The sequence below is a fragment of the Canis lupus genome, chromosome 16 (assembly GCF_048164855.1).
Source record: "Canis lupus baileyi chromosome 16, mCanLup2.hap1, whole genome shotgun sequence".
Classification (NCBI taxonomy): Eukaryota; Metazoa; Chordata; class Mammalia; order Carnivora; family Canidae; genus Canis; species Canis lupus.
The window spans coordinates 34,738,501-34,756,336 of NC_132853.1; the positions used below are offsets into that span (position 1 = coordinate 34,738,501).

General features: G+C 53.6%; 2 protein-coding genes across 2 annotated transcripts in view; one reads left to right on the top strand and one right to left on the bottom strand.

The window, feature by feature from the left end:
- The window catches only part of ACSF2 (acyl-CoA synthetase family member 2), a 29,098-nt gene that overhangs the window by 1,670 nt on the left and 9,592 nt on the right, over window positions 1–17,836 (bottom strand). Inside the window, exons 2-12 of the mRNA XM_072780113.1 lie at window positions 11,218–11,413; window positions 10,737–10,865; window positions 10,414–10,467; window positions 9,971–10,089; window positions 9,681–9,846; window positions 9,016–9,111; window positions 8,743–8,900; window positions 8,382–8,473; window positions 8,023–8,099; window positions 1,600–1,707; window positions 183–334 (exon numbers count right to left, since the gene is read on the bottom strand). Of these exons, the coding sequence (XP_072636214.1) occupies window positions 183–334; window positions 1,600–1,707; window positions 8,023–8,099; window positions 8,382–8,473; window positions 8,743–8,900; window positions 9,016–9,111; window positions 9,681–9,846; window positions 9,971–10,089; window positions 10,414–10,467; window positions 10,737–10,865; window positions 11,218–11,413 (1,347 nt within the window). The remainder of the gene's footprint in view (window positions 1–182; window positions 335–1,599; window positions 1,708–8,022; window positions 8,100–8,381; window positions 8,474–8,742; window positions 8,901–9,015; window positions 9,112–9,680; window positions 9,847–9,970; window positions 10,090–10,413; window positions 10,468–10,736; window positions 10,866–11,217; window positions 11,414–17,836) is intronic.
- CHAD (chondroadherin) lies at window positions 3,703–7,802 on the top strand. The gene is made up of 4 exons (XM_072780114.1): window positions 3,703–4,647; window positions 6,463–6,626; window positions 6,886–7,031; window positions 7,267–7,802. The coding sequence occupies exons 1-3, from the start codon at window positions 3,874–3,876 to the stop codon at window positions 7,025–7,027; spliced, it is 1,080 nt and encodes a 359-aa protein (XP_072636215.1). The 5' UTR covers window positions 3,703–3,873; the 3' UTR covers window positions 7,028–7,031; window positions 7,267–7,802.

A 17,836-nucleotide genomic window follows, 5' to 3' on the forward strand; every position in this document is an offset into this window, starting at 1 on the left:
TGGGACTGGATCCCAGGACCCCGAGATCATGACCTGAGTCAAAGGCAGATGTTTAACCGACTGAGCCACCCAGGTGCCCCTTTGTTCTCCCTGTTTTAGTTTAATATTTCCAGATTGGCCTCAGACCTCCCCTCCTCAGACCGCGCCCCCCGGCCTCTCCTCAGCCCAAGCTGCCTTCTCACCCTGTCCGATACCACTTGTCTGGTCCAATTGCTTCCTTGGTCTTCTCGGGCTCACCCCAGTAGCCCAGCATGACGCAGTACCCTCGGATGAACAGCTCTCCGGGTGTGTTCAGCTCTACTAGGTTTCCTGTCTTCATGTTCACAATCTGGGCCTGGGACCGAGTAGCTTCAGTCTGGGGCCTCCTGCCCTCTCACCTCAGATGAGGGGGCCCTCAGGGATGGGGAGAGCTTTGCCTTTCTACCCTCTGGCTCTGCCCATCCCAATCCAGGGAAGGGAGAGACAAAGACTGGAGTGGATCCATCACCGGCTAGACACCTGAGCTGGGCTGGAAGAACAACCTAGGCAAGGAGGTGCTGGGGAAGCAGAGGGCGAAGCAGCTGCCGCAGAGGGGCAGGCCAGCTGACGAATTATAAACTGTGCAGAAGAGAAGGGAGTCTCCTCTTATTTCCCATTAAGCAGTAAATAAAGAAGCCAAAGAGGTGGTGTGATAGAGACATGTGAACAGGAGGAGGCAGAGAGGCAGAGTTTAAAAGCCCTGGTAGAGAAAGGAGCCACAGCCAACGTGCAAGAAAAACTTAGTCTGTGTGCCTCGGTGTCTGCATCTGTGAAATGGGGAGAACTTGGCTTGCCCCTGTCTACCTTGCAGCTGGGCATCCCAGCAAGTAGCAGTGAGACTGTCAGACACATGGGAAGGGGCTAATGTCACTGCACACTCACTCCCTGGCGCAGGACAGGAGAGGTCTGCACAGAGGATAGTGGTTAGCCTCTGGGGAAGGGCTGCTTGGACACACTGGCAGTGACCCCACAGGGCAGGGGGTGGTGGTGGTGCAGGCTGGCATGAAGCACCAGTGTTGGCACAGGAAAGACACCCCAGCTGGGAATTTCAGAGCGAGGTGCTCTGGGTCAGCCTTCAAGGTGTAAGGGGCCCTCGGAGGGACAGGCTGCTTGGGAAATTAAGTGTTTACGCCAAGCAAACAGAGGAGCTCTGCAGAAGGTGGGGAGTAGGGGGAGAAATATGGGAGAGAAAGAGCTGTGTAGGAAAAATCTCTGTGCTCTGGCTTCTCTTTGAGGCTGTCCTGGCTGCCCTGAAACAGACAGTGGGGCTTGGCAAAAACACACCTCAGACAGGAAGGGAGGGTGCGGAGTTCAGCTGGCACTGCTCACAGCCACTGCTCCAGCTCTTCCCTCTCCGGCCTCGGCCCACAGAAGAAGCCCCAGGCCAGGCCAGAGGAGGACCTTGCAGCTGGGGGGCGGTGCGGGGAAGGGGGGTGGCAGCTCCGCACACCTTGAGCGAGTGTATGGCTCTTTTAATTGAAGGTGATAACCGTCCTCAGGAAAGGCAGGATAAGATCCTCAGGAAAGTTGAGTGATAGGATGATAGGAGGTGGGGTCTAGAGGGCCAGGGCTGGGGCTCACCTCTGTGTGAGGCAGAATTCTGCCCACGGTTTCTGCCTTCTGCTCCACAGTGTCCTCCTCGAAGTTCATGAAGGTCACGGGACTGTTCTCCGTGGTTCCATAAGCCACCTGGAGGATTGGGGAAGGGTTGTTTGGAGGGAACCCTAGGATGCAGGGGGAAGGGGAATGAGAAGGAACCCGGGAGAAAGTAGAAGGCAGCTGAATGGTGGGAAAAGAGGCATGTGAGCAGAGGCCAGGGGTCAGGGGTCAGAGGCACTGCGTGCCCAGCAGACTAGCTCAACTGGCAGGGGCCCCAGGTCTAAATTAAAATTGAGAGCAAGGAAGCCATTCTTTTCTAGCCAGAGCTCTTTCCCTGCTTCCTGGAGCAGCCACATGCCTGAGCCTGTGGTTCCCTGCATTACCAATACCCCAGCCTTCTCTCCTTCATCCCCAGGCTGTCTGACCACCCCCTTCCTGATTTCAGACTACAACATCCCCTGCCCCTTCCTTCCAAACTGAAGGTCCCATAAACTTGATTAGAAAGCCAGCCCGCCTCGGCCCAACTGGGAACTGCACAGATAGAACCTGCCCATCCACCCACCCGAAACCTGGGGTCAGTGCCTGGCCTTGGGGTGGGTGATCCCCAAGCTTTTTCCTGTAAATTTACTTCCATCAGAATTAAAATATAGCCAAAGCAAGGATTTAAAAGCTAGTGGCACCCTCACCACCAACACTTCTAGTGGTTGGAACATTCTGAGCAACAGAAAACCAGAAGCCAGCCTTAGAGGAGCCTAAATACCACCAGGGAATGTTCTGAGCCAACTGTGACCCCCCTCTAGAGGCAATGGGTGAAAGGGGCTTAGGAGAGGGGCTAGCTACCCTGTATTCTAGGCTCCTGAGCAGCAAAGACAACAGACCTTTGTCCATCTTCCATTCTCCACCGCCCCCCACCACCCCCACCCCCAATTTCCTCTGTGTTAGCTGGCGCACTGCTCGGGTCTGGCCCCTCCCCCTCTCAAACACAGACAACAACCCGGACCTGGCAGCCCAGAGCTCAGACCCTGCCTGCCTCCCCTTCCCTTTCCACAGGAATCCGGACACCGTGGCTGGCAAGTGGACACACAGAGACCTGGTCGGCTGGGGCAGGGCTTGCCCACAGGACCCCAGCCTGCCTTGGCTCGTCCCTGGTAGCCAGAACCTGACCCCGCCCCGCCCCCCCCCACCCCCCCAGAGTCCTGGGGCCACTGCCCAGGTGTGGCCTCTGCCAAGTACACCTTGGCGCCACTCTGGCCACCACCCTGAGAGACCCCTCAGGGGCAGGTCCTGACCACTGGGGGTGCGGGTGAGGAGATGGAGATATTTTAGGGAGATTAAGGAGGGGGAAGGTGGGAAGGGGGAAACGGTGAGACTGCTGTTCAGTTGTCCCCACTCCATGCCTGTGGTCTTCAGGTGTGTCTGCGAATTCTGTGGGTCGTCCCACCCCCCTCCCCGTTCCCACATTTCTGGTTAGCTTTCAGCCGTGGAAAAACGGGACAGGCGTGCAGGGGACGGACGGAACTCAAGCCCTGCGCTGGGAGCGAGGGCCGAGACCAGCCGGGTGGCGGGGCAGGGGCGCCCACGGCCTTGGGGTTGGCGGGCTGTCCGGCCGGAAGGGGGAGCCCGCCGCCAGCGCGGCTCGCACGCTCCGCCGGCGCCGCACAAGAGTGCCATTAAAGCGCCGCCGGCCGGCCGACCGCGGCGAGACTCGCGTCCGGCTGTCCGGCCCCGCTTCCTGCCTCCCCGGGGCCAGGGCGCCGCGCCGAGCGGGGGGGGGGGGGGGGGGGAGGGGGCGCGCGGGGGCAGGGGGGCAGGGGGGCGCGAACCTGAGCAAACAAACAAGCTCGGGAACGCCTCCTCTCTCCGGTGTGAACTCGGGGCCCTGGACGCACCCGTGCCCCCGGTCCCCGAAGGATGCGGAGAGGAGGTTTTGGGGGGCTGGGGGCGGGCGGGGGGCAGGATGGGAGCGCAGGGAGAGAGGGGGCCTGGGCTCGGGGGTCGCGGCGCCAGCCCCGCACGGCCGCCAGCTGGGGGCAGGGCCCGCCCCTCCCCGTCGAGGGCGGGGGCGCATCTGCGGGCGGGAGGGAGTTAAGCCCGGTGGCCGGGATGCTCCACGTAGGAGCTGGCTCCGGCTGCCGGCTGCGGTCAGGGCCGCCGTATAAATAGGGCGGGAGACCCGAGTGCCCAGGACTCGACGCTGCCCGCGCCCCGCCGCCGCTGCCGCCCCCCACCCCGGCCCCGGCCTCAGGCGTCCCCGCCATGGCCCGTCCGATGCTCTTGCTCGTCCTCGGCCTCCTGGCCGGCCTGCTGCCGGCACTGGCCGCGTGCCCCCAGAACTGCCACTGCCACGGCGACCTGCAGCACGTCATCTGCGACAAGGTGGGGCTGCAGAAGATCCCCAAGGTGTCAGAGAAGACCAAGCTGCTCAACCTGCAGCGCAACAACTTCCCGGTGCTGGCTGCCAACTCGTTTCGCGCCATGCCCAACCTCGTGTCGCTGCATCTGCAGCACTGCCAGATCCGCGAGGTGGCTGCGGGCGCCTTCCGCGGCCTCAAGCAGCTCATCTACCTGTATCTGTCCCACAACGACATCCGTGTGCTGCGCGCCGGCGCCTTCGATGACCTGACCGAGCTCACCTACCTCTACCTGGACCACAACAAGGTGACTGAGCTGCCCCGGGGGCTGCTCTCCCCGCTCGTCAACCTCTTCATCCTGCAGCTCAACAACAACAAGATTCGGGAACTGCGCGCTGGTGCCTTCCAGGGCGCCAAGGACCTGCGCTGGCTCTACCTGTCAGAAAATGCGCTCACTTCACTGCAGCCCGGCGCTCTGGACGACGTAGAGAACCTGGCCAAGTTCTACCTGGACAGGAACCAGCTGTCCAGCTACCCCGCAGCTGCTCTAAGCAAGCTGCGGGTGGTGGAAGAGCTGAAGTTGTCCCACAACCCCCTGAAAAGCATTCCTGACAACGCCTTCCAGTCTTTCGGCAGATACCTGGAGACCCTCTGGCTGGACAACACCAACCTGGAGAAGGTGAGCTGCTGGCTGCAGAGCTCTGTCCTGGCTCCTTTTCTGCCTAGAGGACCGGGGATCCGGGGCCGAGGCTGGGCACCATCCCTTCACCTCTAAAATTGCTTCTGTCTCTCTGGCTATCTCTAAGGTAAAGAGCTCTGACAGCTCTGTCCCTCATCTTGCCTCATCCCCACCCTAAATCCCGCCCTGCAGCCCCGGTCCCTAGTCTCAGCCACTGCCGTCCTCGGATTCCTACTTATAGACGGAGCTGGGGCTGCCCTGGCCCCACCAATGGCCCCTAGGAGGCATGTCCACTGCTCCCAAACCCCCTGCTGTGGGCAGGAGCCACCTCTTCCTGTTGGACCTTCCATCCCTCCTCTGCTGTTTTTTTCCTGTCTCCAGTAAACTTACCACCCCATAAAGGAAGGTTTGTTTATTGAGAAGCTTTCCTGAGGAGCTGTGCAAATCAGGCCCACAAAGAGACCCTGTTCTTGGTGGGGGGTGTACATGTGTGCTGAGGTGGGGGACTGGGGAGTGAGGGGAAAGCAAACAGATGAGGAAGAAGACCTCCTCCATGTCCCCCGGAGGTCCTGGTGAATGTTCTCCCTCTCTCCTAGTTCACCCACGTACACACCCCACTGCATTCCCTGGTCCATTTCAACTGAGTGGGGCTCGGGAACCAGGGCATTCCCCGGGTTGCAGGGAAGACACCCATGGGCTCTATGAAGGGCCAAAGACGAGAGCCACATACCATCGTCAACATTTGGCACAAGACTCCAGGTATCTTCCCTGCAGGGAAGACTGGCTGTGCCTCACTGTCCCCCAGACCACTTACTGCCCTTTGCCCACCTTGGTCCACCAGACCCGTCACCTGGCCGCATCCCTGCTTAGTCCTTTCTGCCCTATAGGATACCCAGTGGGGCTGCCTTGGGTTGGGGCAGGATCCCTTCTCGGAACTGGAAAATCACTCTGGTACTGGGGCTTTGGCCAGGAGGTTTGGGCGGGGACCAGGGCAAGGTGTAGAAGATCATCATCAGAACAGTCTGGTTCCAGGGAACTTCACACCCCTCCTTGATCCATGGGCACAGAGTTGAGGGCAGAATCATGCCTGGATGGCAGCCAACCTTTGTCTGGGGGGATGGAGCCCACCCTTCTTCAGCTCTGGTCCCTCTAGAGATAAAGCCAGAGGCCCCTGTGGCCCACCAGTGCCAGAGTGGCCTTTTAGTAGGGAGCGGAGGAGGCAGCAGGGACTGATCTGGGGCCGGGGAGGCCAGGCAGCACTGTGATGACTGGGCCAAGATGTGGGCACCAATAGAATGTTTCCTCTGGAGCCATCCAGCCTGGCCAAAGGTTCCACTAAGGAGGCTCCACAAATAGCTGCTGGCAAGCAGTAAGGGAGGGAGCAGTGAGGACAGAGCTAGGGGAAGTCCTAGGACCCTGGGGCTTCGGGGAGCCTGGGCCCATTGCCCATCCCACCAAACACTGACCAGCTTCATGGTGTGCCAACTTGGGCCGCTGGAACCAAATTCTGGCTGCCTCCCTGGTCCCAGTGTTTGTGCAGGGAGTGCACTGCCAGGGGGAAGAGGAGCTGGGTGTGGTCCTGCCGCTACTGTTTACTTGCTAGTGTGACCCTGGGCAAGAGACTTGACTGCCCCTCACATCTGCATTTTGGAAATGACACCACCTATCTCAATATGTGGATGTACAGATCAGATCACCAGAGAGAACTCAGTCTCCTTGAGGAGCCGCTGCTTCTATCCAGAGAAGGACCCTGCCCTCCGGGGCCACAGAGCTGGGAGAGGCTGGGCATTCACTCCTGTCCCCCTCACTCTCCAGTTCTCAGACGGTGCCTTCCTGGGCGTGACCACACTGAAACATGTCCATCTGGAGAACAACCGCCTGAACCAGCTGCCTTCCAACTTCCCCTTTGACAGCCTAGAAACCCTTACCCTCACCAACAACCCCTGGAAGTGCACCTGCCAGCTCCGGGGTCTTCGGAGGTGAGAGCACCCCCACACTTCCTCCCAGAACCCGCTTTCATGTGATGGAGTGGAGATGCACTGGCCCTGCACTAACACAGCAGGGGCATAAGTCCTAGATCTGCTACCTAATAGGGGTGGGACTCTAGGGGGTTGTGACGTGAAGATGACGGTTCCAGGCTGTCCTAGAGCTAAGTCCGTCCTGACCCCCCTGGCTCGATTGCCCCTCCCCCAGCACTCCCACACCTCTTCCCCAAGCCCAGCAACTCTCTCTCTCTAGGTGGCTGGAAGCCAAGACTTCCCGCCCTGATGCCACTTGTGCCTCGCCCGCCAAGTTCAAAGGCCAGCATATCCGGGACACAGATGCCTTTCGCAGCTGCAAGTTCCCCACCAAGAGGTCCAAGAAAGCCGGCCGCCACTAAACAGGTGGGGGGCGGGTCCCCCACTCCCCTCTCTGGAGATTCTGGCAAGGGAGGAGGGTGTCTCAGGATACCGTGTCCCCACAGACGGGCGTACAGATCCTCCATCTGCACAGGGAGGGCCAGGGAGGGCCAGGGCTCCCCTTTAAAGTGGTAATGGACACTGCTGGGGACTCCCATACTTCTCTGCAAGCCTCGTCTGGGTCGTTGGAATCCTGACACCGAACCTTGCCTCTCCACAGGTCCTGACCCAGCTGGTCCTGGTGACCGGCCTCTGCCTTCCGCCGGAGAAACTACTGACCTTCCCACCTCTGACCCCCACCTTCTCCTCACAGCCTCTGCTGGCGCACAGAGCTGTCCACTTCTAGACATGTCCTGGCAGGGGGACACAGGCACTCTGGCACAGACCCAGCTCCACCTGATGGTGAGAGCTCCATCACCCCTGGCCCCACCGCCACGGCTCCTCTCAGAGAAGCTATTGCCAAGACCTCAAGTCCTTCAGAACCAGAACAGGGTGGCCATCAGGATGGCCACCCTTCCATAATCCTCCTTTCCTCTGCTCCCCAGACCTTGCCATTTGGAAACAAACATCAGATCCTTGCCCCACCCCTTGCTTCCAGAAAGGGTCTTGAGCCCATACCCCAAGTCTGACACCCTCCTCCCCTCCCGCCGCCTGCCAGGACACTCTAGCAGGACACTGGTGCTTTGCCGCATACCCTACTGTGCTGCACTTCTTTCCCAATTTTTCATAAATATAAATGTATGTATGTATGTGTAATATTTACTCTCTTGTCACCTATTTCTATGGCTCGCCAAGCTGCTAATGGGGGGAGGGGCAGACTGCATTTTCTCACATCTGCTTTCTGGAACGAGGGCCAGCCGAGACGGTCTTCTGTGGAGATCTCCAGCCTGAGCTCATCGCACACCCACCAGTCTGTTCTCACCCCGGCCTGGCCTGCCCCCTGCCCACGGCCCCAGCCCGGCTTCCTTCCACTCACCACCAGATCCTTCATGTTTAGCTTGTCAATGATGGTTCGGATCAGCTCTGGGGGTGCAGGGGACCCAGCAATCACACCTGAATCAGAGAGAGGACTGACACAGCTCCCAGCTTCCCAGGCCCAGCGGATCCCCATTCACCTATAGCTCCTTCTAGGGAAGAACATTTTCCTCTCACCCCTGACCCTGGCCTTGTTGCTATAGCTGGCAGCTAGCCTTGGGCTAGTGCCCAGGGACACTGAGGATCTGCCTCCCTCCCACCCACTTCTCTATGGATCTTACTGCCCCCTAAATAAAAGATTGGGCACATGTTCAGCTCACCAGGCCACTCCTGGCCTGGCCACCCTTGGCCCTATCCCACCTCCACGAATGGTCGAGATGTCATAACTGGAGAAGTCTGGCTGGTTCAGAATGTCCACGAACATTGTGGGGGTGCCATACAGGAAGGAGCCTCTGTGTAAGGTGGGGGAGGAATCTCAAAATCAGGCTCGGAAGGGGAAGGGAACTCCCTGTTCTCACCTGTCCCACCCTGAACCTGCAGTAAGGGCCAAGACCCCTCATGTGGGAAACAAGAAGGATGAGCTTTTTGGAGGCAGGGACTGGTCTTCCCCTGGGCGTCCCCCACTACCCCTGGTCTCCATTTCTCTGGGCTAAAGGTGGGGGAGGCTCTGAAAAGTATCAGGGGCTCATCAGCCCCCAGGGGGCTGCCCACTGATGCTCACCTCTCTTTGCTGATGGCCTCCAGTGCTTTCTTGCCATTAAAGGTCGGAGAAGAGAGGATTAAGGTGGTACCATACATCACGCTCACCATTGTGCCCCCTACAGAACCCAGGCAGTGGTACAAGGGGCTGGGCAGGATCATCCGTTTCTCCTCTGGCGGCTGGAGATGGAGGCAGGAAGCTGGTTCTGTCCCGGAGCCAGAAGCCCCAGGAGCCAGTGCCCCTAGCCTGCACGGTTTCCCCATCCCCAGGAGGGCCTGGGCTAGCCACCCTCACCTTCAGGTGCATCTTCAGACGATCCCCTATCAGGTTGGAGTTGTTGACAATGTTGTAGTGGGAGAGGGTGGCCCCCTTAGGATTGCCTGTCGTCCCCTGAGAAGACAAGCAGGTGATGCTTGGCCTCCTGTTCCCCATCTCCTTCCCACTCTGGGACACTGTATGGGAGAGCCCTGGAACTGGGCAGCAGGAGACTAAGACTACTGCCTCAGGTCCCTTCATTCCGAGTCTGTGCTCACAAACATTTACCATGTGCCAGGTATTAGGATCCAGAAAGGTGGCAGAAAAGGTCTCTGTCCTTATGCCCCTCATAAATATGGCTCAGAGAACACTGTGGCCCACCAGCAGATTCCCACTCTGGGCCTCAGTTTCCTCATCCGCTAAATAAGGAGGTGGATCTATCAGCTCTGGTCTTTGGTGGCCCAGCGCATCTGCCCCTGTGCTGAGGATTACAGGACCCAGGGAAGAGGGTGGTGTGTGTGGGACAAGGACACCAGTGGCCAATGTTTTCCAGGGCAGAGAGGATAGCTAAGGCTGGCCCCAGGAGAAGAGTCTCTGCACTCCAGACTTCCTCGGTCATCTCCTTGTTCTTGTGGAAGGGTCACAGGGGTGAGGAGGGGCTAGCATGCTAGCCTGCGTGTGGAGCCTGGAGACCTCTGCCCTACCGAGGTAAACTGGATGTTGATGGGATCATGGCAGGACAGGAACTGCTGGGTGTACCGGAGCTGGGCCAGATGCTGCTCTTTGCTTCCAGTTTCTACCACCTCATCCAGGAGCAGGGTCCCCGGCAAAGGGTCGTCCACCGAGATGACTGTGGTCAGTTCTGGGAGCCTGGGTTTAGGGAAGGTCGTGAGAGTCAGGGCCCAGGCTGATAGGAGCCTCATCCCTGGGCTTGGAGGCAGGGGGATACCAGGGGGCCACACAAGGCACCCTTTCCTATATGGGACACCCTCACCTCTGACTCTTCAAGGACCCTGGCTGGGCCTTCTCCAACTCTGGACAGATCTGCTTCAAGATGTTATAGTATTGCTGAGTCTTGAATTGCTTGGGGAAAGCGAGAGCTTTGCAACCTACCTGTGGAGGTGGAGCCCCCCCCCCCAACAACCAAAACAGTTAGCAGGAAGCCCAGGCAGCAGCTCCAGGGTAGTCATTACTAACAGTTGCTCTCTCACACATACACACCACCTCACACATGCACTACCACCCTCAAAGACACGTGTACCACCTCAACACACACACCAGCCTTGTGTCTGACCAATCACCCTCCCCTCCCACCCATACAGACCCAAGGAAGGACAGACACTGGGTGTCACCCACTTGTGCATGCCCTCCCCAACCTCCCTCCCATCAACTGTCTGGCTGTGCTGGCCAGGGCCCTTCCCTAGGAGGGGGTCCTACCTTCTTGAGAGCATACTCTAGCTCCATAGCCTGATAGGCTGGGTTCACAGACACCTAGTGGAGACAGTGAGGGTGTGTTGGTCAGTGTCTCGGCTAGACCCCTTCCCTCTCGCTGCCTCTCCATTCTTAGGAGGCACAGAAACGCCATGTCATCAGAGGCAGTGTCCTATACTTCTGGGCCTCCTTGGTAGGCTTCACGAGAAAGCACCATCCTGTGTGAAACCAGCTGGGTACTGATGGTTTGGAGGCCAAGGAGCTGGGGACTCCCCGCTGAATTGTGGACTCCCTACCTACCCAGCTGTGTCGGGCAAGCCCCTGCTCACCAGAATGATGCCCGCCCGAGCGGTGGCCAGCTGTAGGAGCACCCATGCATAGGAGTTGGGTCCCCACATGCCCAGCCGGTCGCCCTTGCAGAGACCGATACTCAGGAGCCCAGAAGCAGCCTTGTCCACCTGGTGTAAACAGACAGAGCACAGGGGTGAGATGCGGGTAAGCAGGAAGGGGCCTGTGACTCCCACCTCAGCTCTTCGCCCAGGGGTTCATATCAGAACACCCTGGGAACATGGAACAGGTCAATTCCCAGGCCTCAGTGGGCCGGGGGCTAAGTATCCCAGGTGGGATCCATGCAGGTGACATCAGGCCCCTTCTGTCTCTGCCCTGTCCCATTCTCCTGCCATCCCTTGGGGTCCTCAGGCAGTCCCATCCCCCTGTCCCACAGCAGGTACGGCTCCTGCAGCTCCCCCAAGCCTGCACAGGCTGGGGGGTAGCACTTGCCCACTTTGAAGGTTTAAGAGCAGGGCTCACCTCCTCTTGGAGCTGGGCAAAGGTCACCCTGATGTTTTCCTGGGGGATGACCAAGGCCTCTATGTCAGGCATCCTCTGCGCTGTGGCTTCCAGGCACTGTCCTACAGTCTTGTGGATAAGGCTATGTCTGGTGGGGCCCTGGATGTAGCTGAGGCCTCCAGTAGGCAGGAGGACAGTGTGATCCGCTTCTCCAGAACTGTGGGGAGACAGGCAATGGACTCCATTAGGCCAGGCCAGGCCTCTCTGGCACCAAGTGTTGGCACACCTGGCTGGGAGGCAGGTTGCTCACAACATGGGATGGACTACCTCAGAAACTGCCTGACCCTGCCCCATCTGCAGGAATCAGGACCCAACAGAAAGGTTCAGCTCTTATGTCACTCTAAAACTGTACTAAAACAAACAAACAAACAAACAAACAAAAATCTATTATTTTAAAAACAAAAACAAATAGGCCTCCAGAAGTATCACATGGTGGGCTTAGGCCTGCATGCACTCTCTTGTTCCTCTGGGTGACAGGGGCTGGGCTCCCGCTGAGGCCTCACGGGGGCGGTGGCAGGGCACAAGGTTCAGTGCAACAGGTCTGAGACCCTGTTCTCATCAGACAGGGTGTAGTGTGGGGCCTGAAAGCCAATTCTGACCATTCACTGCTGCAGCTACTATGCTAGAAAGACCATGTGTATCTTCTGTTGACTGACTGCTTAGGTCTTGTGGGGGAAAAATTTCTGGGAAGAACAAGGTATGCAGGGCAGAGGGGAGCAAAACTGGGTGGCCCCATAAATGGGAAAGGAGCCTGCTGCCATCTTGCAGGAGGGCTGGTCACAAGGCAGGCGGATGGGGAGGCCGCCAGGACTGGTGGCTGCTTTGGACCAGGGAGAGGATGTGGAGTCACACATGAAATCACCCGCTACAGCTCTGTAGGGAGCAGGTGAGCACCAGGCTGGGATCAGGGACAGGGTCTGAAGAGGAGGTGTCTGAGATCTCATCCTAGGTATGCTGCTGGCTGGGTGGGCAACTGCTGCAGACACCTCTGGTGTCCCAGGTCACCTCCATGGAGCACCTCTGGTTTCCGCTACTGGGACAGTTCCCTGGAGATTCTATCTGCATGGGGGCTTCAATTCTCCCCTTCTGCAGCTGGACAGATCTGGGAGGCATCTGGACCTTCTCAGAGGTCCTGGGGGTTGCCTTGGCTGTGACTTCAATATCACACGCTATACCAGCTTCTCTTCCAGGCTCTTTCTCCTCGCTCCTGCTTCCTAGCATTACAAACCACCTGTAGTCCTCATTCTCGGGGGAATCCAAGTAAAGACATAGGATTTCGCCTTTCTAGACCTCAGCTTTCCCACCCATATATGAATAGTTTTAGGACTGGATCACTGGTTATTCTCAAGTGAAAGGGATATTACGTAACTGGCCTGGTTAACCTTTTCTTCTTTTCTTTTTTTAAAAAAATAGGCTCCACGATCAGCGTGGAGCCCAGGGCAGAATCAGGAGGGAGCAAAGGGCAAATCTCAGCCACTTTCATGGTTTTGTGGTCAACAGAGCCTGACAACACACTTCTTCTTACTCTCACAGTGACCAGGAGTCCTATTTAGTTTGAAACCCATGCTTCTACTCATTCGCCATGGATTTCAGACCAGATAGTCACCTCCTGGAAATTCTAGTTGGAAAATCAACAGGTTGATTTATGTGCAGCAAACAGATACCAAAACAAAACAAAACAAAAGACAAACGAAATCCATTTCAGTTGTCACATGTGTTACATTTACATCCCTTATCTTCACGGCAGCTCTGATAGGTGCTGCGACAGAGGTCCCCAGGAGGCCCTTGTCCTTAATAAACCACCCTCACTCGGGGTGTTTAGCTGACCATGAACACATGGAATCCAGACCACATTCCCAAGCTTCCCTTGCAGGTGGTCTGGCCAGGGAGAGGTACTATGTGCACTTCCCTTAAAGGAAGGGGCATCATCTCTTTGTCCTTTCCACTGGGTGGAATGTCATCTGATATAGGAAGAGACTGTAGCTCTCATCTTGGGCTGGAGCTTGACAGTGGGGCATACCATACCATGCTGCCACCACTTGAAGCCTTGGTGAGAATGGGTTTCTGTGACATACACTAAGTTAATCCTAAAAAGTCCAGGTAGGAAGCATGAACTTCCATGCTCTGGGTAAAGAAACAAGAATACAAAGAGGCCAAGTGGCCCACTCGGCTGGTAGTAGTTGGACCTGAAGTGAAGGCCTCAACACAACTGCCCCAAAGGAGAGCTATGACCATCCCCCATCCCCCAACCCCCACAAATCAGGGAGAAGTGGGTAGCCAATTCTGTTCTTTAGGCTTTGGATGTATCCTCCAGACTATCTAATCTCCATTTTATTTCTTCCACAACTGTTTGCTGGTTGACCTTAATCAGGATTGGGGCAGGGCTGGACTGAGGTAGAAAGAGGCGGCTCCTCCAAAGGACTTTAAGGGACCTAGAAATGTGGATGAATGCACTTTGTCCATAAACGAAAGAACCACCCATTGGTTCCAAACCACAAGGGCAAACAATTGATTCTACTTTCCTCCTTCCTTGAACACACCCCAAAGGCCTTGGGCAGAAAGAGGCAGCCATTTCTTTTTCTGTAACTAAACCAAGTGGCATACATTTCACCTAATCCTGAAAAAGACAACAGAGATTTGCTTTGAGGAAAAGTTCTGGCTTTGTTATTATTATTTTTTTATTTTTATTTTTATTTTTAAATTTTAATTATTTATTCATGAGAGACACAGAGAGAGGCAGAGACACAGGCAGAGAGAGAAGCAGGCTCCTTGTGGGGAGCCCGCCGTGGGACTCCATCCCCGGACTGGGATCACACCCTGAGCCAAAGGCATATGCTCAACCACTGAGCCACTCAGGCGCCCCTTATTATTATTTTTTAATTTGAGTGGGAAGCTTAAGGAGCAGGAGGAGGAGAACCAGCAGTCCCTATGGCTCCTAACTCAAAGAAGTAAAGTCCAAAAGTACCCCCCTCATATGCAGTTACCTGTGGCTAAGCAGAGGATCCTCCTTCTGACATATAGTCAGAAGGTCATGGGGTGCCTGGGTGGCTCAGTCAGTTGAATGTCTGCCTTCAGCTCAGGTCATGATCTCAGGGTCTTGGGATCCAGCCCCACATCAGTGGGAAGCCCATTTCTCCCTCTCCCACTCCCCCTGTCCCTGCTTATGCTCTCTCTCTCTCTCCCTCTGTCAAATAAATAAATAAAATATTTTTTTAAAAAGTCACTAGTAGCCTAACACAGTGTCACATGCTTATGTCATTTACCTCACTTCCTCTCATCATGAAGGCATTTTATTTTCTCATGTCATTACAAGAAGGGTGAGTATAGGAGCATACAATATTTTAAGAGAGAGAGACCACATTCATGTAATTTTTATTATAGTATATTATTATAGTTGTCCTATTTTATTACTGTTGTCATTAATCTTTTATGTGCCTACTTTATAAATTAAACTTTATCATAGCTATGGATAGGAAAAAGCTTTGCATATATAGGCTTCGGTACTGGTTGTAGTCTTAGGCCTCCACTGGCGGTCTTGGAACGTATCCCCTGTGAATAAGGAGAGACTATTGTAAACATTTAGTGATGCCTTCAGCTACATGGGTTGGGCATTCTAAAGTGCTTAAGTCAGCCAGGTGGGAGCCATGATGAAATGGAGACAAAGCCCCACCTCAAGGTGCTCTCAGAGAGTTGGCATTTGAGAATTCAGGCCCACATCTGTTGTAGGAAACAAGATTTTTTTTTTTTAAGATTTTATTTATTTGAGAGAGAGAGAGAGCACATGTACGAGGGAGGAGGAGCAGTGGGAGAGGGAAAAGTAGACTCCCTGCTGAGCAGGGAGCCAGACAACACAGGGTTCCATCCCTGAGATTATGACTTGAGCTGAAGGCAGACACTTAACTGGCTGAGCCACCCAGTCATCCTCGCCCCTCCCTTTTTTTTTTAAAGGAATTCTCTTGACCTTAAAAAAAAAAAAAAAAAAAAAAAGAATTCTCTTGACCTTTTATTGTTGGCAACTAATGTGTTCATGGTTTTATCTCCAGTGCTTCACGGAGCCTGGAACATAAGAGGTGCTCAGTGGAATAACCAGATGAGTGAATTATAAATATTGCACATAACAATCCAATTAAAAAATGAGTGAAGCACTTGAATAGACTTTTTTCGAAAGAAGATATGTGGTCAACAAGCACATGAAATGCAAATGAAAGCCACAGTGAGCTACTACATTATACATACTCACTCGGAAGGCTCAAATAAAAAAACCCAAAATAACAAGTGCTGGTGAGCGTGTGGAGAAACTGGAACCCTTGTGCATTGCTGGTGGGAATGTAAAATGGTGCAGCCAATCTAGAAACCAGTTTGGTGCTTCCCCAAAAAGTTAAACATAGAGGTTACCAATGACCCAGCAATTCTGCTCCTAGGTAGCTACCCCAAAGAATTGAAAACAGGTGCTCCAATGCAGACTTGTACATAAATGTTCATAGCAGTACTATTTACAATAGCCAAAGATGAAAACAACCTATAAGTTCCAGCAATTAATGAATGGGTAAACAAAATGTGGAATATCCATACAATGGAATATTATTTGGCCATAAAAAGGAAATGAAGTATTGACATCCACTATAACATGGATGAACCTTGAAAATAATGGGCAGCCCGGTGGTTCAGTGGTTTAGTGCCGCCTTCAGCCCAGGGCCTGATCCTAGAGACCTGGGATCGAGTCCCACGTCAGGCTCCCTGCATGGAGCCTGCTTCTCCCTCTACCTGTGTCTCTGCCTCTCTGTCTTTCTCTGTATCTCTCATGAATAAATAAATAAAATCTTTAAAAAAAGAAAATATTATAAGCTAAAGAAACTAGACACAGAAAGACACATATGGTATAATTCCATGCATATAAAATATTGAGAATAAGCAAATCTATAGATTTAGAAAGTAGATTACATGGTTGCTTAGGGCTGCGGGGAGGGAAAGATACAGAGGTGATAACTAAGGGGGGTGGGGTTTCTCTTTGAGGTGAGGAAAATGTTCTAAAATTGACCATGGTGATGGTTGCACATATCCATGACTGTACTAAAAACTATTTAATTGTACAGTTAAAAAATGAATAATTTCACTCCTAAGTTTATATCCAACAGAATTCATGCATGTGCTCACCAAAAGACAGGTATGAGGATTTTTGTGTTGTCTTCAATATGGAAACTACTCAACCCCTCAACAGTAGAATGGATAAATACATGGTGATACGTTATTTTCAATGTTATATAGTAATGACAGCAAATAAATCATGATTATACCCAACAATATGAGTGAAACTCATAAAAAAATTAAAGAAGCCAAAAAGGAAAAGGTATATACTGTCTGGTTTCATTTCTATGTACAAAACAGGCAAAACTAATCTATGCTGTTGGAAATCAGGAGAGTAGCCAAATGGGTGCTAGTTATATGGGTGTGGACAGTTCATCAAAAATTCAACAAAGCACTTAAACTATGTGTCCTTTTCTGAACCTATGGTATGCTTCAATGCAAAATTTAAAAGAAAACTCTCCTAGGGATTAAACTAGTGTTGCTCTACTCATAATTCATAAACTAAATTTAGTGACAGATTGTGGCATCTATTTACCATTTTGTCACAAAAATAAAAGCAGCATGTGCCATTTCTGTGCAAAATCCATCCATACGTTAATAACTAATGCTGGGTAAGTCAACCAGACAACATCTGTTTGAGATCCCTGTCCCGGAAATTATTCAAAGAAAGAATCTCCTTTTTGAATGTAGCAGGGTTTTTCTTCCTGAGAACTCCAGCAGATGATAAAGCAGTGTATGTGTCCTCTGTACAATTCATGGTCCCACTGTGACTATTGGCCCAACCAATCTGTTTCATACATGGATGCATGTTCCCCAGGTTCAGGAGCACAGAGCAGCTCATGACACATTGCATGACACACATGGCTTCCTGGGTGCAAGGCTGTGATCCAGTAGGCAGCCCCCAACTGGAATACTAATGCTCTAGCAGGAAACCAGAGCCACCGGATAACCATCTGCCTTACAATGTCATTTTCAGGAATGTCTTTAATGATGAGTTAGGAGTGGGGGTGATTCTGATTTATGAAAAAGATGAGCACTATAAGTGGCAAAGGGCAGTAACGGTATATCTCCTGCAGGGTATGCTACCTGAAGGTAGAAGGAGAACATCAAGTACCTCGCCTTGCAAGGCTGTCTTGCTGGTTTTCTCAAGGAAATTGTCTTGAGTTGTTCTGTCCCTGTTTTATAGGAGGAGGGAGAGGTTAAGCAAATTATCCAAGATGCTGCAATACAAGTTGATTAAAATGCCTCATCATTCAATCACAAAGAGCATTTCCACAGAAATAAAACAAGTGGCATTGATGCATGAAACACAAATCTGCCACAAACTCAAGGACAAAGGACGATCTAGGAAAAGATGTTCGCGTCACAAATCAGAGCAAAACAACCATGAGGCATTTGTTTTCCAAGAGATCAGCAGAGCTGGAAAACACTGATATTATAATGTCTGCAAGTGGTGGCAAAAAACTATGGAGGGTGCGTGTGTGTGTGTGTGTGT

Coding starts and splice junctions, on each gene's coding strand:
- CHAD (XM_072780114.1), top strand. CDS start 3,874: ATGGCCCGTCCGATGCTCTTGCTCGTCCTCGGCCTCCTGGCCGGCCTG. Junction 4,648..6,462: donor ACAACACCAACCTGGAGAAG/GTGAGCTGCTGG, acceptor CTCACTCTCCAG/TTCTCAGACGGTGCCTTCCT. Junction 6,627..6,885: donor CAGCTCCGGGGTCTTCGGAG/GTGAGAGCACCC, acceptor CTCTCTCTCTAG/GTGGCTGGAAGCCAAGACTT.